The 19,781-nt window shown below is 39.6% G+C and overlaps 2 protein-coding genes across 4 annotated transcripts in view; both read left to right on the forward strand.

The window, feature by feature from the left end:
- The first annotated feature begins 154 nt into the window (after positions 1 to 154).
- Positions 155 to 12,949, forward strand: LOC121320094 (inner nuclear membrane protein Man1-like). Its single transcript, XM_041258290.1, has 13 exons — positions 155 to 1,643; positions 5,113 to 5,153; positions 5,381 to 5,450; positions 6,410 to 6,486; positions 6,575 to 6,654; positions 6,752 to 6,897; positions 8,009 to 8,110; positions 8,314 to 8,416; positions 8,770 to 8,948; positions 9,140 to 9,221; positions 10,111 to 10,216; positions 10,305 to 10,383; positions 10,765 to 12,949. The coding sequence occupies exons 1-13, from the start codon at positions 194 to 196 to the stop codon at positions 10,926 to 10,928; spliced, it is 2,679 nt and encodes an 892-aa protein (XP_041114224.1). The 5' UTR covers positions 155 to 193; the 3' UTR covers positions 10,929 to 12,949.
- A 1,125-nt stretch (positions 12,950 to 14,074) lies between these two features.
- The window catches only part of msrb3 (methionine sulfoxide reductase B3), a 38,314-nt gene continuing 32,607 nt past the window's right edge, over positions 14,075 to 19,781 (forward strand). For 2 of the 3 annotated variants that reach the window (XM_041258292.1, XM_041258293.1), the window contains exon 1: positions 14,075 to 14,201. Coding sequence is in view for 1 of the 3 variants with exons in the window: in XM_041258291.1 (XP_041114225.1) it covers positions 15,486 to 15,517 (32 nt within the window). In the remaining 2 variants the exon portion in view is untranslated. Of the gene's footprint in view, positions 14,202 to 15,315; positions 15,518 to 19,781 lie in introns of all 3 variants that reach the window. The other variant, XM_041258291.1, reaches the window with a different exon arrangement.

Consider the following 19,781-nt stretch of genomic DNA (forward strand, 5'->3'; position numbering starts at 1 on the left):
GCGTTTTTAGTAGCACGTCGCAGGATGCAACGCACACATTTGTCTGCAGATTTGTGTTGTTTTTTGTAAAAGCTCCAGCCAGGTGATAAATCTGCAGGTAGGTTGACCCGCCTCCTCACACGGGGCACGTGACTGGCGTGACCGGCTCCGCCGACGTCACTTCCTGCAGAGCCCGAGCGAGCGTCGGGTAAAGATGGCGGCGGCGCAGCTAACGGATGAGGAGCTGCTTTCAGAGTTAAAGCGACTCGGCTTCATCCCAGGCCCGGTTACCGAGAGCACTCGGCCGGTGTATCTGAAAAAATACAAGAAACTGCGGGATGAGCAACCGCAGCACCAGAGGGGGTCACTCGCAACCCGGGCGAGCAAAAGCAGAAACAGCGGGGGTATGAGCAGCAACAACAACAGCAGCACAGCGGCGGGATCCGGAGCCCGGCCAGCCCGCAGTGACGTCACCCACCTGAGCGCTGGCAGGAGCCCCGGCAGCCGCCCGGCTCTCAGCCCGAAGAGCTCCGGGCGAGCGGGCAAGCTGTTACTGGGCTTCAGCTCCGACGAGTCGGACGCCGAAATCAACCACAATAAAGGCGGCCTAGTGCACCGCAGCGGCAGTGGTAGGAAAGAGCGGGGCTCCGGGCATCATTTCCAGCAACACAGGCCTACAGCCACTAGCGGCAGCAGGAGTCAAGGAGGCGGCGTGAGTAGCAACACCAGTAAACCCTTTAATAGTTCAGCGCTACCAGGCGGGAAGACAGGCGGAGGGGGTGCTTGGTGGGGGCCAAAGGGTAAATCGACCACCGGGGTCCACCACCTCCTGCATACCGAGCGAGGGGTTTACGGCGAGGAGGAGGAGGATGATTACGACGAGGAGGACCGGGAGAGAGGCAACCGGACTCTGAATGGCAGCAGGGCGTCTTGTGCCAGCAGCAGACAGCTAGCGGGGGATTATTCAGACTCTGATGAGGAGGACGAGGACAAGCCGGGGAAGGAAAGACACACAGGTCGGCGGCTTGGCCCCAGACGGAGTCTCTCTAAATCAGTGCTGTCTGTTAATAAAAGTGCCAGGGGGATGGACAGCGGCCAGGAAGGGACAGGAGGCGGTGTAATGAAAATAAATGACAAGGCTGCCGCTGAGAGTCTAGACATAGCCAGAGACCAAGAGGGGGAAAAGAAAGACCGCGGCGGCTTTGGAATTGGTAGCGGGTTGCGGAACCGCAGCAGCTGTAGAAGGGAGTCCTGGCTGCTCTCCACCGCCATGGGGGAAGGTACTGCAGACTCCTCGGCTAATAATAACCATGTGAGCAGCGACAACGGCGCAGGCGGCGTTAGCTCTGCGACAAAGGCGAGATATTCCTCTTACAACAGTGTCGCAGCGCCAGCCACCGCTTCCTTGTCTCCTCGGTCGAATCACTCGAACCACACAGGCTGGAATCATGCTTACAGCAGAACCGGACCGACGAAAAAGCTGCCGGAGACCGAAGAGGAACTCTTGCTGCAGTTCAGAAGGGACGAGGTGTCTTCCACGGGGAGATTCAGCGCCCACTATCTATCTATGTTTCTGCTGACTGCTGCGTGTCTGTTCTTCGTTTTGCTGGGGCTGACTTACCTGGGGATGCGGGGGCATGGTGGTGCAGAAGCAGACATCGTTAGTAAGTATAGAAAGTCGTCTTTTTTAATTTGTTGTCGATTTATATTTCTTTCGGACAGTTTATTTTTTAAATACATTATATCAATGTGTGCTAATGTAAAATAAAAACAATCTAATTGAAATTATAGATATGCTTATCGTAATGCTGCCATTTGCAATTTGACTGTGTAGACAGTCATTTATTTTTTAAACAGTATTTAGGCAGTACATTAATTCACAGTATGTTATTTATAACCTTTTTGTACAGGTCATTGTTTACACACTCTGAAGTCAGTGTATTTGTCCCTTTATAATCTTCTATGTTACACCATACTATGTCGATGTCAAATCTAGTCTTGGTTGGAGTGGAGATAGGGCCTCCTTTCCAGTGTACCAGACATTGTAATGAGAAGTCACATCTTGTCAATTGAATTTAGGTTGTTGAGGTATGTGTCTCTGTCTTTTGATAGTCTGTATTCAGCATTTATTTTGATATACACAAATAAAAAAAAGCAATCTGAAGCTGGAATCACAGGGAGGGGGGTGTATGTATGTTGCAAAAACCCAATACACATGCTTCTTTTTTTCCCCAGACATACAAGCCATGATAAATTAAGGATGAAACTGATTTCTGATCCAATCCCCCACCTCCAAGATTCATAAAACCAAATACTTGTATAGAAAATGCCAATTTGATAACTAAACCAATAAATATTGTTTGACCTGTGCTATTGGATTTTGAGAGGATAACCATGATGTTGACTGGTAGTTAAGACAGTGTGGAAAAAGGTTGCCGGAAATGACTTATCTACAAATTTGACGTGCATTATAAACCAGAATAGTAAGGTGCTTTGTTTTATTTATTAAATGTGTAGCTTTGAAGTGGCATGTGCAGTAGCAAAAACATATTGGTGGCGCACACTCCAAGCCATTCTTCATCAGATATTGACTAGCACTGGAATTGCTTTCACGCTTATTGTTTATACACTTTGTTTGATACATTAGAAGCTGTGGTTGCCAACAGACATTATGGTTTTAATACATGCTCTTAAAATAAGCTATGCGAGCAAATTTGAACACATTAGTTTATGGAAAAATATTCAGCAGACACACCACATTGTACACCTCAAGTTCACATGGGCAAGAAGGTTTAATTTTTTTTTACAAGCTGTGCCAAATACTGTTTTATGAAGGGACTTAAACGCAGGGCTAGTCCAGTTTTCATTGGTACATTTATCTTCAGTGATTACTGGAATGTCAAACTGCAGAATTGTTGCATAATGTGATGTAGCAAACATCAGTTTAAGGGAATTTCAATATTTTGCTACTGACCCTCAAGTTAGAGTATGCACGATTATGCAAACCTCAGCACAGTAAAAACTCCCCCCTTTTATCACAAGGATACAAATCCTTGCCTGGGGATATAGTTGACGCAGGCGTAACCCCCACGCCCCCCCCCCCCCCATATATTTAGGAACTGCTTGACCAATAGTCACCAAACAAGATACTTTAGTATAAGTTATATTATGTATCTTAATCTCGGGCATATGGAATCTGTTTGTCTGTCTGTCCAACTGTCTTCATTGATATCATTTTTTAGTTGGCATATAAGTAGTTGCTACAAGAAATTGCATGCACCAGGGAAACCCTGGCGGAGCAGGTGGTATGCAGCAGCCATTCAACCAGCCTGGGTACCCACATTTTGTTCTAGAAATGCATTATATATGGCCTTTTCAAAAATATTAAAGTTTTACACTCATAAATGGGCCGTTCCCTATTGTCGGCCACTAGTGCCCCAGCTAAAACATAATGCTAAATCAGATCCTACTGTACTAGTTCTTCAAAGTCCTGTATCTTGCATATTTTAATGTATTTAGCGACATGGAGAGAATCTGATTGGGACACTGAAAATGTACGTTTTTCCAGCTTAATCTGCATCTAAATCCTTACATTGCACATCAAGCAGCTAACATTTGAGGGAATGTCTGGAATTGGGTCACGAGTAGCCTGTATTTATTAGCCTGGTTCCTTCTGCATTTCCGTCTCTTGATCTTCAGCTTGTCATTATGCCTCTTACTGTCTCTCTATTTACAAAAACACATTTGAATGTATTTTTAATCCGAACACTATGTGGAGTCAGGGCAGCAGAATAAAGAGCAACACCTTTAAGGTCACACCAGTCTGGTGTGACAGAGTGGATTCCATATGTAGAAGCTAAAAAAAAAAAAAAAAAAAAAAAGTAGAAAATCCATACCCTTCTTTTCCCATCAGTATCTCTCAAACAATTTTAACGCAATTAATGATTAGAGAAACGAGAGAAAGGCTCATATATACACACACACACATATATATATATATAGATATATATATATAATATATACACACCACACATATATATATATATATATTATATTACTATATATATATATATATATATAATATATATTATATCTATGATATATATATATATTTAATAACTGAGACCCTATGATACTGTTTTATTTGGCAGTAGTTGATGTCTTTTCTTTGGCAGTGGCAACATCTAAGTGTTCTTTTTTTTTTTTTAATATATACATGTATTTCTTTTATGTTCTTGTAAATTGTTATGCAATTTACAAGAGCCAGCCAAGCAAGCAGTAAACTGTTGTGCATGAAAATATGTTTCCAAAGGGTGTCTAGAATGATGATGTGGCATGTCTGGGTATTTTTTTATTTTTCTTTATTTTTTTTAATGGTAAATGCAGTTTATAAACTCTAATGACCATGTAAATGCACAGTTTGAATTGGATCAGGGCAGAATGACCCGGGTTTTTTTATATATATATATATATATATATATATATATATATATATATATATATATATATATATATAAAAAAATGTTGTGTTTTTTTTTCTTTTTTTCAATTAGCAGTACTCTCTACTTAATGAGGTTTTTAATTAAAGTGAAGTAGAGTTGCTTGCTTAATTTTGGATTATTTCCAGGACTGGTTTATTGAAAATAATTGGCAAGTCTGGATGGCTTGTCTGGAAACGCTGGTACTTTGCATGCAGTGTCAAGCACTAGCAAGAGCTCATGCAATGCATTTATTTTTTTAAAGCGGGGGAATTAATTTTATTGCTACCTAATTTATTATCTTTTCATTTTCTATTATATAAGAAGCCCTAATGGCCCCGGACACATTTCTGCTTTAGGGTCCCTGCTCGAGCCGTGTTGGTGGATTTTCCTTTTCGTAGGGTGGGTGGAGGTGGCTATCTTTTAACAATCGCAATGTAGTTCTTTGGACTGTGTGCTGTATTTCTAGCTGAACGTCTTAGCAGTGTTTCTTCTCAATCTGTAAAACACAATCATAGCACAATGAAGGTGGAATTTGGAGCAAGTTTCCCCAAGTAATGGAAAACTGGTATTTGTATGTGTGTGTGTGTGTGTGTAACGTCAATTTTGTGAGCCTCTGTCATTTTGAATTGATTTTTTTATTTTTTTTCTCCAGTTAGGAGCCATCCATTTGGCAGTGACTTTGATGCTCAATATGTAAGTATCTTCCCATCTACGTGTTGTACTGTAGTTTTTTTATTGAGCTTTAATAATAGATCTTGGTAATATCTATTTAGCACATTTTATGATGAGCAAGGTTTCCAAACTGGTGGTATACAATGGAGGCTAAACCAAACAAGACCTGCTTTCTGAGAAAGCTGGATGCACCGAATAGTGAACTATATGAATTTTTTTTTTTTTTTGTCTTTCTCCCTCTCCTTTAGAAAGACGAAGAAAAGTCACAAATCCTGAATATTTTACTGCACCTACATGACCATCTGGCGCAAATAGCAGGTATAGTTCTACTGTCTCAGTGTTCCTTTCTGGTTTAATTTAAAAGCACATCTCCCTTGTGGCATTTCAGATGACCAGATTCTCATAAATGATAACCACAAAATAATCCCGCTTTCTGATTGCATGTGCTAGAACAGGGTTCTCCCCAGGCATTTTCAGCCAGGCTGGGAGCTTGGCTAAGTGTCTGTCGCAGCAAAGCTGAAAAACCCACAGCTGCCCGTCTTGCAGATGCTACTGTGCCTTTAACAATAAGGACTGATTGCTCTGCTAGCAGACTAGATCACTTGCGCGCATTGGGTGGTGGTGGTGGGGGGGGGGGGGGAATCTTGGACCCATGACAGCTGTGTTGCGTCTTGTGACACTACATTTAACCAATCAGAGATGAAGGGGGTGAGTTTTCCATGATATTGGGTATGATAAAAGGCCTCCCGGCTATAATGCTGTGCCATCCAGCTATACAGAATTCCTGGGGAGAACCCTGTTTAAAGTCCTTGGCAAGTCTATCAACCAGTGTTTGCATATGGACATCCTGCAAACCTGACAAATAGAAAATAATGGTTTTCAGTATTTTATTTAGAAACTAAAGAAATGTACAACCAAGTACTTGCACCGTCATTGCAGAAAATGAGTATTGAATCCACAAAATGTGAAAATGTTTTAGGTTGTGTCTTGGAATTTTCTAGCTACATAGCTGGTAGCGATTCAATTTCAGTTTAATCCAGCACTTTTTTGGGGGGGGTGGTTAGGAATAATAAACATTCTGTTCTAAAATGGTTGCAGGCTCTCAGTTCTAAACAGTTTGGATTTCATAAAACACTGGCTTATTCTGTGTTTGTTTACAGTTATTGAATTATGCTATTTGTCTGTACTGAGATACTGAAACCCATGGTTTATGTGTAATTGTGCAGACCTTTTACAACAGCATCAGCAGCAGAATATAATATTTGTTACATCTGCAGGTGAACATGACTGTGGTCAACATTTACATGAGAAGAACAGAAGTCTTTCTGTCCAGGAAGCTTCAGAACTTTTAATAGTACGTGTTCATATTTCTTTGTTTTAACTCAAATTTCATCTTTCAAATTTTCTTCTAAATGAACTCTGTTCGACTCTCTTTCTCCTAGATTTCTAATCCTAGTTATAAAGAGATAGTTTCCACTGCACTCGAGTGGATTCTCAAAAGTGGAGATGATGTAGGGATAAGGTAAGCTTAAAGTATATTCAACATGATATTAAAACATGATTTTGAAAAAAATAAAAAATTATAAAATGCTAATATTTTGCCTTGTTTTGTGTTAAAGGTTGATTGGCAGTGATCCTAAAGAGGAAGTAAATGAAATTTCAGATGTCAAGTATCTGGAGTCCACTCATCCTAACATGTCCTTTATCTGCCGTTTTCAACGTGCTTTTGTTACGGTCATCAACAGAATGCTCATTTTTCTCATAGGTGCGTATCAATTTGAACACAGTTATTTTAAAGTTACTATCCTGAATTCTGTCTTGCAAAAGGTGTTACTGTTTTTACCTGAGTGACCATCTGCTCTGCTTGTGCTTGCAATATATGTAAAATAGCTTACGGTATCTCCCACACCTTGACAAGCACCATGTAGGTATTCTGCATCAATACCTTGCATAGACTTAAGCTGCATACTGCTATTCTGATTTTATGTTGGCATCTAACACTACTTTTTTTACAACAATTTTTGAAACCTAGCTGCTTAACCTTAAAAGGAAAAACTCCAGATTCCTATTGCGTAGCAGTTTGATGCGTTCCAGGTTTCCCAGCAAGCCCATACAAAAGGTGCATGCATGCTGCATCCGATGGATTAAACTTAAACTGTAGAATTATACCACATAAATTATGCTGAATATCCTTTTGTTCAGGAGAATGTCCTGAATAAATGTACAGTATGTTTTTATTCATCTTATGTTATTGTCTTTGAACAAAAAGCTATTTTCAGAAGCGTTTATTTACTTATTTTGCTTTGAAATATTTCCTTTTGAAGTCCTACTGCTTTGATATGTGATATCGCCTGAACATGTATGTGAAGTTAAACGTCTCAAGCTTTAAACCTGTTACACAAAATGTTGTGTTAGCATTTTGGAAATACATGTACACAGCAAAGTCAATTTTTCTTATCTATTTTAAAGACAATGTTTTTGCATATTTTTTCTACAATTCTCTGTTGCTCTTTTGGCTTTGTATAAATATTTAGACTTCCTGCACCTTTTCTTAAAGGGTGAGTTTCTGAAGAAGTGGTTTTAGAAAGGACCACCGTAATGTTTGTGTCAGTACTTGCTCTCAGGTGAGGAGGGGGCAGAAATTACTTGCAAGCCGTGACTGGTCATTGAGGATGTGATTTTGCTATACTTTGCGAGTGTATATGTGGAAGTAAAGCCAGATTAAACTCAATTTAACCAGCCACTCGGGTTTCCAGGTTTGTGAAATCTTTGTGTGCTTATTTGTGAGCATGCTAGATTGTCATACCTCTTAACGTATCTGTCCTGTTTTATACAGCTTTCCTTTCTATAATTATACATGTTTTTTGTCATTGCAGGTATTGGAATTGTGTGGGGAGTTCTGTGGTACATGAAGTATCGCTGGAGGAAGGAAGAGGAAGAGACCAGACAAATGTACGACATGGTGGAAAAAATCATAGGTAATGCTGTGAATCTGTTATATTGATTTTAAAACCTACATTGAATAACATAGCTATTGCTAACAAATGGGGAAACAATTTGTAAACGTGCATTATGGAAATTGTGTAGTGACTGGGTTGACATATAATATAATGAAGTGTAACAATGATCCATATAAGTGAGTCTCATTTTTGTGGTAACTTTCCTTTCCTTCACCCAATAGATGCATTAAAAAGTCATAATGAAGCTTGCCAGGAAAGCAAAGACTTGCAGCCTTATCTACCAATTCCACATGTGCGAGACTCCCTGGTCCAGCCTCAGGCCAGGTATGTATTTTATAAACAAGGTTCTGTACTTGAATCAATGCAGTAACATACAAGTTCATCATCCTCGCTTGATGTCTGATATTGACATGTGCATTTAAAATAGCTTGGTTCACAGCTGTAATTATTCTAAATAAAGTTCCATTACAGGTGTTAAATAAAGATGACCTGTTTCACTGCCACACAGTCTCTGGTCATATCAATTATACAGATGTCAATACATGTAATTGTCATTTCCTGTTACATTATTCACCTGGGTATGCTTTTCTTTTTTTCAGAAAAGGTTGGCAGACTATTTTGTATATTGTTTGACATATGCAGAAATAAATGCTTTTTCCTAATGAAAATCATTTCAGGAAGAAAATGAAAAAAGTATGGGACAGAGCAGTTAATTTCCTCGCCACAAATGAATCTCGCATTCGAACCGAAACACAAAGACTAGGGGGGGCAGACTTCCTGGTTTGGAGATGGACCCAGCCATCATCTCCCTGTGATAAAATATCTGTTATGCCATCCAAAGTATGGCAGGGAAAAGGTAACTTTCTCTTTATAGCTATCATATGTTTATTAAAGGGGTAGAGAGGGAATAGCCAGTGAAGTTGGGGGTGGTATTTGGATTAGGTCAGATATTAGTATTGCATGTAAATCACCTTAATCATGCTTTCTAATGAGCAAACCTCCAACTCGAAATATGCAATAATGTTCCCTTGTACTTCTTTTCACCAGCTTTCCCCCTTGACAAGAGAAACTCTCCTCCTAACAGTTTAACGCCTTGTTTAAAGATCCGCAACATGTTTGATCCAGTAATGTGAGTATAACACACTGTGCGGTGATGTAAATATACTTTTACAAAGTGATTATTTCTACTTATTTAAGACTCATACTAAAAGCCTGCACTTTTAAGAACATAAGAAAGTTTACAAACGAGAGGAGGTTATTCGTTTGGTTGTTAGTAGCTTATTGATCCCAGAATCTCATCAAGCAGCTTTTTGAAGGATCCCAGGGTGTCAGCTTCAACAACATTACTGGGGAGTTGATTCCAGACCCTCACGATTCTCTGTGTAAAAAAAGTGCCTCCTATTTTCTGTTCTGAATGCCCCTTTTGTCTAATCTCCATTTGTGACCCCTGATCCTTGCTTCTTTTTTCAGGTCGAAAAAGTCCCTTGGGTCGACATTGTCAATGCCTTTTAGAATTCTGAATGCTTGAATTAGGTCGCTGCGTGGTCTTCTTTGTTAAAGACTGAACAGATTACATTTTTAGCCTGTCTGCATAGGACATGCCTTTTAAACCTGGAATAATTCTGGTCGCTCTTCTTTGCACTCTTTGTATAGCAGCAATGAGGTGACCAGAACTGAACACAGTATTCAAGATGAGGTCTTAATAATGCATTGTACAGTTTTCTTTCTAGTCTCCTTGTTCTGAAAATGGCTGTTTGTCTACCTTCGGGTACTTGGTAATATTTTTTTGCCGATAAGCTTGCCTCTCGTAAGGGCATACACCCAACATTTTAACTGTTTGGTTTCTGGAGAAGCAAAGAGCACAAGCACTGAACCAAGTAATTCTGTTTCAGTGTAAAATTGGGGGTGGGCACTGCAGCTTTAAATAGCTAGACTTGTCCACAAAGGCTTTTAATTAAAATACTTCATGTTTATGTGGTTTAGTGCTTGCAATACCCATATACGTGCGTCTCTTACAGGGAAGTTGGAGAGGATTGGCATTTGGCAATTCATGAAGCCATCCTAGAGAAGTGCAGCGATAATGATGGAATTGTTCACATTGCTGTAGACAAGAACTCACGCGAGGTTGGTTTTGACATTTTTTAAATATGTGTTCTCATTTTTTGTGATATTATCTCTGAAATATAACACCCTGTACCTTGTCCGTTTTCAGGGATGTGTATATGTGAAATGTCTCTCTGCAGAATATGCTGGCAAGGCTTTTAAGGCATTACATGGCTCTTGGTTTGATGGTAAGATTTTGAACTATTAGATGTAAATGGCATTATTGGTCATATACAAGTTTGTTAAACATGACATTGTTAATATAGTGGTGCTTTGGGTAACTAATTTAATGCAGTATTAGAACCCTATTTACAGACCCTTGACTGTAAAGTGCTGTCTGACATCTTTAGTGTTGACTTACAGACTTTTTCAAATGAGAAATACAAGCATGAATTGGGGGGTGGGAGATGGGGATGAGGGTGGTCTCTGTTTTTAAATAAGATTGTTTTTTTTATTAACAGCGTGTAAGCATGTGTGGTCTGTTTTTTTTTTTTTTTTTTTTTTTTTTTTTAAATAAACTTAGCCTCAATTTTGAAGTTTGTTCACTAGTTCTTTCCTTTTCTTTACAGGAAAGCTAGTAACAGTGAAGTACCTCCGACTAGACCGATACCACCAGCGTTTTCCCCTGGCCCTGAGCTGCAACACTCCTCTTAAAGCGTCTAACACACACATGAACACAATGTCTCACCTGCGTCTGCGCACTGGCACAGTGAACTCGCAGGGACGCTCCTGAGAGTCTGCCTCTGAGTTGTGACTGTGCGCAGCATTTGAGATACTCCTGTGCAGATGCCGTCTTCCTTTTTTACCTCTTCTGTTTGGTTTTCTATGTAAACATTTCATTTATAAATAGACCTTTGGGGCCGTTTAAGGAAGGTGGAGAAAGTGTTTCGGGGGCGTTTGGTAGCATCTGAGGAGGCAGCTTAAGAATTGAGCAGTCGAAGTACTTCATGTAATCTTAATTAAAGTGTTGGAATACATATTTGGTCATTGTAGAAGCTCTGCATGAAGGACCTGGACTAATTTTTTAATTTTTATTTTTTTTTTTTTTTTTTTTTTTGCTTGTTGCAGTGGATATGTCTGAAAATAAGTAGTCTTGTTTTAATACAAATAAAAATCAACTGAAGATTACCAAGGAGATACAAGGCTTCTAATTTATAATCTATTATAGTTGCACATTTTTGGAAATCGACCCCAAATTAACAAAGTATTTGTCAGCCTCTTGGTTGATTTTAGCTGCATGAACTGGTTAAAATATTGCCCCTATTTAAGCTTTTAAGTGTATGATTATGTGGTTATTTATTTCCTACAAGATGTTTGGGGTGATGTAATCCCCCATAGTGGTGTAAGTATGATTTTAAAAAAAAAAAAAAAAAAAAAAAAAAAAAGGCATGCACAACCACTTCGATGGGTGCTGAAGTATATAAATGTAGATGACGGTGGTGCTGCAGCAGTAGCTTTTCTACAAATGTTTGTATAAAAGCAAACAAGCTTCCTGTTTTCTGATCTGTAAATTTAAATCCTACATCCAACACCAGTAGAGAGGTGGGGATCATGAGATGATACAGTACACATGGAAATGACTGTATGGGGGGGGGGGGGGCTCCTGTTCAGTAATAGTCGATGTACAGTAGAACTAATTTACAGAAATTAGCAATAATACAAATGGTTGCCGAACAGTTTTGCTGGTTAACTTAACATTCATTAACTGCCATAGAGATCAATTACATTTATTCTTTATTCCATTTTGGAACACAAACAAAAATAATGACCTTGACCCAATGTATTGGCACATTGTATCTTTCAACTCCAAAGAAGCTGAACATGTATTCATTCTCAAAACTGCAAGAAAGGAGCACTTCACTTAACTATTTAATTGAACTAACAAGAAAGAACAAGTGAAATGCAATCTGTTTGAGGTCGAATGAGGTTAGCTGGTGAATTCAGTTGAACTTCTATTGTTGTTTGCAAGGTTGTGTATTTTTTTAAATCCTGTAATCAAATATTGTTACAGATGAGAACGAGAGGGTATATATACATCAAATAAATTTATGGTCACTGTTTATAAACATACTGTGTAGTTTATGCTGGGTGTTTGCAGCACGAAGTTGTTCAGACAATGCACATTTTAAATGTAAGAAACCTGATGCACACTTCCCACAGCAAAGAACCTTACGGTGCCTTACCTTTTGTGCTTTTTTTTTTTTTTATTGGCACTGCATTTCTTGAGTGTATTTGGGTTTATAAACTGTTGGATGGTGAAACTTTTAATCTGTTGTGTTCATTGCTCAGAGCTAATACTATGTAAAAGAAATTCTAGCAAGGAATCTTGCTGTATTTTGTGTGCATCATGGTAATGTTTATATTTTTATATGTTCTGGCCTGACTTTGGCACACCTGAATTTTTTATGACCTGTTGCTGGAGTCAATGTAAAGTTGATGTGGTATTTTTCAAGGGTGATGCTTGATTTAGCTGCATCTTTTGCATCTATTTTTCCTGCTTCTGATGTATGCCATGTAAACACTGTACACTTATATAATTGTAACATGTACTGTTATGCAGCTTATTTTCCATAAACTGTTAAGTTGACCAATATCCCTACCTGCAAGACAGATGGGAAGGTGTATAATAGCCAGACATTTAAAGTTAAGATGTTTTAATGAAATTAAACTGTCACTTGTCTTGTAAAAACGACTAATTAAAGGTTTATTAGGGTTTTTTAATGGTGAGTCATGTATTAAAGATTTTAAAATGGATCTATGGACTATTATAAGTTTCACTGGAATGCTGTCAATTTAAAGTTTAATTCACCTTTGAAGAAAGGAAGGTGTTCAGAGCCTTTAAATTAGCCTACCACAGCCTGTTTAAACTATTCTAGTGATCTAGTCTTGCAGTCCCAGCAGGTTATGTATGTGCTTTTTTGTTTGTTTTTATGCAAACATACAGCTAATTAGTATAGGAATATTGCAAAAGCATAGACATGCTGAGGAACTGCACTAAATATTTACCATATATTCTCTGGAGCGAATCTCCTGTGCATTGTTTAGGAGTGCTTGTGTCTGTGTGTTTGGAGATTATCACAACATGCTGACCTTTTAGATGTTTCTTTAGGGAAGGGGTTGGGATACTTGGCCATGGGTGAGAACCAGTGTCACTTCCAGGAAGCATTAGCTGTTACCTGCCTCAGTACTTCAGTACTGCAAGTGGGTACCCAATAGTAGTTTGTTTTTTATGAAAGCATGGTTACGTGCAATGGCAGAAGCATTTATTGAAAAGCCTCTGTTTCGGGGCAACAGAATTCATAACCACTCCAATATGACCAGTACAGGTGTTCTAATCCAACCCCTCATGCTGAGTCAGCTCAGAGTACAGGTGTTCTAACAGGTCTCATTTGACTCTGGGGGTTTTAGTGGATTACTGTAATTGATTCAGGTAACTGGATGGGATTTTGACTGCTGGTACATGACCATTTTAGTAACATTAATTTTTTTCCCCCAGGAGATCTGCAGTTCTGACTTGTTCACATACTGAAACTCAGCAGAGTTTGTTTTCAGAGGATAACTATTGGTAGATCCCACATATTGCAATTCCTAGATATTGTACAGCGGCTGCATGCTATGAAACCATACAGTTTGATATGTTGGTAGAGATGGCAGAGAATGAGAATGTATACCTTAAACCCCAGATCAATGAAATTCGTATATTTAAACAAAAATTAATTAAAACATTGTGTTGAAGATGCTGCGTATTACAGTGCGGAGTCTGCCTCTCGTCCCAGGCCCCAGCACCACAGGGCTGCCAGCCTTGGCAGGACCCTGCTCTTGCTCATATTAGGATATATGGCTTTCCCCAGCAGAGGAATTTCCCAGAACTCTCTTCGCTTTACCTCAGCGGCGCGGTGAAAGCCCTTTCCAGGTTGACGCTGTAATGGTTCGTCGCGGAAACCGTCACTAGAATATATTTTAATTAGCATCTGCGTCTCACTTTGATCAGCACCGCTCACAAAAGGTAAGGCCTGACACTTATATTTATAGATAGGATAGTAAAAAAACAAAAAGCGCTCGTTCGGGGCTTCAGCTGTAGATAGAATTTTGTATTTCTAGAGCTTTCCTTGTACTGTACTGACGCTGCGCAGAAACAGTGCCGTACTTTACAATTGTCCTACAAAATATTTCTGTTCGTACATGGTTCTGCTCCAGAGTACAACAGAACTGGTTTGCTTTTGTATAGTGAGTTGTTATTGTGTATATATAAATGACAATGATACAGTATTACCCGTTACAGGTAATTCCGCTGTGTTGAATATATAAGCACTGGTACAGTTACATCATGTGGTCATGTAGTTTGTAAATGATTCGCTATTGAACTTCTAAATGCATTCAAGTTGCAATACTTAGTACAGTAACTTTAGTCTAGCACTTAATGCTTTTGTGAAATAACGTTATGGAACCAAGGATCTGGTTGTTTTCGTTTAGGGGTGTGTTGTCAAGCACAACATTGTGGGCTATGATAGAAAACCACCGATGAGCGAATATGACCGAGTCTGTTACAGCCCTAGTAATTCAGTATATGTATATGTGTGTGTATATATATATATACACACACACATAAATTAATGTGTGTGTGTGTAACAGACCGAGGATGGGATCAAGGATCCTTGTCACCTCGAGTGCATACTAGTCATTATAATCTTCCTTAATTTAAAGGCAAGAACACTCAACACAGCAAGTCTGGACTTGCAGTTCACCCTATGGATCAAGTTTTTGTATCAACCAAGAACAAAATACTTTATTTTAAACATGCATTGTTTTCCAGTGCACATAAAGACCAGACAGCCACTGAGGGCTTTGGCAAGAGTGGGTCTGGTATTAATGTGAGATGTTCAAGCCAGACAGAGGCACGTGGCTCCTGTGAATCCAATGGCTCGTTATCAGCAGGCTGAGCTATTTCTAGTGGTGCCACTGGTCTAGATCAGTTGTGTGATGCAGAGTGCCATGGTGTTACCTGTTAGAACCGGTTCCCCTTTTATTGTGCTCAGAACCTTTGTTTCTTTGCTTGTTTTCAATTCAGGGTGCGCAGTCATTTTCAAACGCAGCATCCATGTACAGCGTCTCTGTTGTAGGTCCTGCTCCCCATCAGTGAGGTGAGGTGAGGTGAGGTGAGATGAGATGAGATTGAGAGCTTTACAACCACCAGTATAGATGAGCCCAGCTCTTGCATTGTGGTTAAGACGCTTGCTAGCGGTGTGGGTTTCTGTTTCACACCCAGCCACCGACCTGTTACATCAGCAAAATGTCTTCAAGAGAAGAAAGGGCAAATAAGAGGTGAGAATATAGCTTTTGAACCCTTGGGTACTTGCAGTAGCTCCCCCATCTTTAACCTGGTACTGCATTGTGTTTTACTTTCTTTCCTGTACAGTAAGCCACCTTTCTGACTGTCTGTTCCTGTTCTGATAAACCCTATTAAGTGCCCTGTGTGTAAATACAGTACGTAACACAGTACATGCTGTGTTTTATGTGTAGGCAGATTTAAGCTTACTCATTTACTGTGGCTCAAGTGTAATTGGACCGTAGCTGTCTGGAACACAGAACCATGTGAAAAATTGCATTACATTTTTATTTATTATTTATTTCTTAGCAGATGCCCTTATCTAGGGCGACTTACAATTGTTACAAAATATCACAGTACAAAATATCACATTTCAGAATATCACATTACAGATAAGAGCAGTTGCAAAGTACAGTAAAATCGGTAACATAAAGATAAATTTCAAATAAGAGCAAAATAGAGATTACAGTAAATAATTACATGTAAGAGATGGTTCTGAATGGATGAGAATGATTTCAAATGAGCAATTACAAAAACATGGACACCTATAAGAGTAAAGTCAAACACAAGATACAGGAAGTAGTTATAATGAAGAGCAATAGTAGAATACAGCAGGGTATGGAGTAGTTTAGTGCAAGAGCAAGCTGATGCAAGTACTAGAAAAATTGGGTGCCGTATAGTCCAGTATAGTGGGGTGTTGTGAGGTTTACATTGCATTTAATCTACTGGTTCATAAGCTATTTTATGCCAGAGAAAGCAAAGAGGTAAAGATGGAGCGAGACTCCTTAGACTAATTCTGCCAGGGCAAAGAGCTCAACTGTGTACATGCATGCAGTGTCCAGGAGCGCTCTGTTTGTGCAACTTGCAACATGTGAGGGCAAGATCAGCTAGCTGGTAACAGGTTTGCAGCAGATACATGAACAGAAGCCAGTGTTTAGTTTGACATAGGCGTGATGGTGGGTGTCTGGCTTGTCACAGCATTCCAAACCGCACGGAAATGAAGGATCGCCATGTCACACACCTTCTAGAAAGACAGAGGCCCAAGAAGACAGCTATTAATCAGGCTGCGTATTGTCGGGAGAGACTGATGACTTGTCTCGTGATAATTCTCATGGAATGTTTCCTTTCTGCTTGCCAAGGTGGGCTTTAATATAGCAATTGAATAGTTATACTCTGAATAGTCTTGCTCCCACTATCATGTCTCTTTCAAAGACTGATCAGTCCGGGCTTTCAGTTAAACCCAGTGTGTTCTTGCATAGAGACATGGCTGTATGACAAGCAGGAGGGAAAGATGAGGATAATAATTCCCCCCCCCTTAGACATAGTTGGACAGTGGTTAGGGGCAGCTTCCTGCTGCAGAGGAGTGCACACACCAGGTCAGGGGCCAGTTACAATTGGGATTGTGCAATTCGTAATTATTTGCAAATACAATGTAACTGTAATTGCAGTGGAGCCTTGGCACACCTGTTTAATTGTAATTGTGATTAAACCATATAATTATTCAATTACAGATGAATTATGCATTTATTTGTTTTGTGTTTATTTCAGACATAATTTTATGCTTTGGTTACTTTACTTGATATTGTTTCTTGCTGCAGTCGTTTATAAATTCTGTTACGGAAAATAATATTGGAAACTAAGCCACTGTTACAAAGCGATACAAGCAGAAAGCGATTTCTGAGATGTAATAACTGCCCACGCACCCGGGGGGGGGGGGACGGGACCCATAAAATCGGATACAGATAAAAGCTGCAAAGCTGGCAGCCCCCAGGAGAGGTCAGTGCTTGGGTCGTGTTTCTTCTCTGCAGCAGCGGATTTGGAATTCGTCAAACCGGTTTATTCTGTTGAGGGTTGATCTCGGTTCATTCACACTACTGGCACACGTGTCTTTGCAGATTAGGAGCAAGGTTAGGAAATAGGTCAAGAGGGCAGCTGAGCCTGTCCTGCTTATGTGATTTTGTCTGGGTTGGGGGCATGAATTCCTTATATGGGGAGATCAATATTGAAATGGTTTTCAAATTGATCACTGCTGAAGCCACTGCTACAGTATATGAGTGTTACTGAAAGCATTCTTCGTATTTACAGTAGCTGCCTCGGGTTTGATAGATGGTGGTTGCACATTTTGCTTTGGTAGCAACATTTAAAAACATATACAATACTAATCACAATAACTAGCGCTCAATGCTGTTATGCTTCTCAAGCTATTAATACCCAGCATGTAGGTTTTCATGGGCTTGTGGGAACTGTCTGTTATAACACCCAGCATCTGGGCCTGTCATTACAACAGGACTTTTGGAATCTCAATGAAAGTAAATGCCAGAGATATCACACTTGTTTTATAATATATACCTCTATTATATAATATACAGAAATGCTGTCTTTTTAAAAATGCCTTTAAACAAATTTAAACCCATTTCACTGACATGATCAAGGTGAGACTCATTAAGAGGGGCAGTCTATGATAAAGATCTTCTTTTCCAATCCATCATCAGATATGCCATTCCACTTTACATTATGCCCCCGGGGATGCATTGTTTTTGTTCATGAAAACTTCCAGCTCTAGTTTAAATATACTGGCAGAAAGAGCAGGTGCCTTATTCTGTGCTTCAGCAAGGGTCGTGTAACTGTGGGAAGTCAAAGAGCAAATGCTGGTTCCCATACTAACTGTCTGTAGGTTATGTCGAGGCTTGGCATGTTTCATCTTCTGTAAGCCTCCAGAACTGTAGGGTGTTTTGTTGATAACTCTGCCGCCTTGTGTTGGAAGCTAGTACTGCATCAGTGAATTTATCATCATAGGGCTCCATTCACAAAGCTCATGAACCTGTGTAAAGTCCAGAACAGTTATGGGAATATAAAACTTGACTGCATTCATTAAAACACACTTTGAAAAAGCTTTGTGAGTGTGGCCCCTTTTTCTTCTGGTATTAACAACACAGCTAAACCAGCTTGTGTAAAACAAACATTTGTCTTAACATTTGTGGTCCTGTTTAACTGTTAGGCCTATTTATGCGTTAATCAGCGGAAAGTCAAAATTTTATTTATTTTTATTCCAAACAGAATAGTTTTCTTACTTTCTTTAGTCTTATTATAGTTCTCCCTCCTTATTGAGAGGAACAATAGTTCCTCGTACAAGTTAGAAAAACTTTCTATACAGCTCCAAGAGTTTTGCTGTTTTCACCATATTGCAGCGGCAAAACTAAATCACTTAGAATTACCATCTGTACCAGTACTAAAAGTCTGAAACTTTCTTAAATGTGAAAAAAAAAATGTAAATACCTCTTACACAATGAGATATGTCGTCAAACTAAGGTAAAATTCTTCTTCTTCTTCGTCCTCTTCCGTTTATTTTTAAGAGTGTGTAACGACTTTTCATACAGAAAAGCTAAATAACTGGACATCTATCAATCATGTGATTCAAAATAAACCAGGGATCGCAAGCAGTTTGATATCCACCCCATTTCCACTGAGCTGCTGTCGGCTGTGAAGCTTGGTGTGCTGACGAGGCCCCCCCCCGCTGCACGAACACCATGCTCATTGGGCAGGTTTCTCTTTGATGTTCTAAGGTTGCAGTTTAAAAGGTCTTTCTTTAGAGCCGCATTATTCATTAAGGGGTTATGTTAGCGTGCTCCATTCAAACAGCGGCCCTGTTAAAGCTGCAATTTCCAGACAACCAGGCTCAATTGTATGTTAAAAATATCATTGCGTGGTTTACCCTTCAGTGCATTCTACTTAGAAACCAGACCTTGTTAGTAGTTTCAGCTGAAGGCTGAAGTCCTTATTGTCACATTTTATGAGCTAATCCAGCACCCTTCTGCTACTGCCTACAGCAGACAGAGGTTGTGAATGTCCGTTTGCAAAGGAACAGCCCTCCTCAGTATTTAACACCATGCTGTATGGGTTCTACAACTAAACAGATATACCCTAATTTACAGTCTGTAAGTGTTAACAGCACAATTTAAAGCATGTCAATAGATTGTATGTAGCCAATGAAGAACGAATAAAGTGTTATCAGATTGATTTGGGGTCGTGTAAACAGGTTTGTATTGGAATCAGGGATATGAACCAGCATGTGGGAGTGCAATGAAAGGTTGCTTAATACTAACTACACAGCACTGTACTGCTGAATTAATGTAATTCTGTATGTGTTTCCCTCATTCACTGCATTACTTATCCCACCTGTGCTTTGGCAAGCTGTCACCACTAGATGGAGATCATTCCACATACACTCCAGCTTGCTGCTGCTCGTGCAGTGTGACCTCC

This window comes from Polyodon spathula, chromosome 8 (genome assembly GCF_017654505.1).
Source record: "Polyodon spathula isolate WHYD16114869_AA chromosome 8, ASM1765450v1, whole genome shotgun sequence".
NCBI lineage: Eukaryota > Metazoa > Chordata > Actinopteri > Acipenseriformes > Polyodontidae > Polyodon > Polyodon spathula.

Coding starts and splice junctions, on each gene's coding strand:
- LOC121320094 (XM_041258290.1), top strand. CDS start 194: ATGGCGGCGGCGCAGCTAACGGATGAGGAGCTGCTTTCAGAGTTAAAG. Junction 8,949..9,139: donor CAAAGTATGGCAGGGAAAAG/GTAACTTTCTCT, acceptor TCTTTTCACCAG/CTTTCCCCCTTGACAAGAGA. Junction 9,222..10,110: donor AACATGTTTGATCCAGTAAT/GTGAGTATAACA, acceptor CGTCTCTTACAG/GGAAGTTGGAGAGGATTGGC.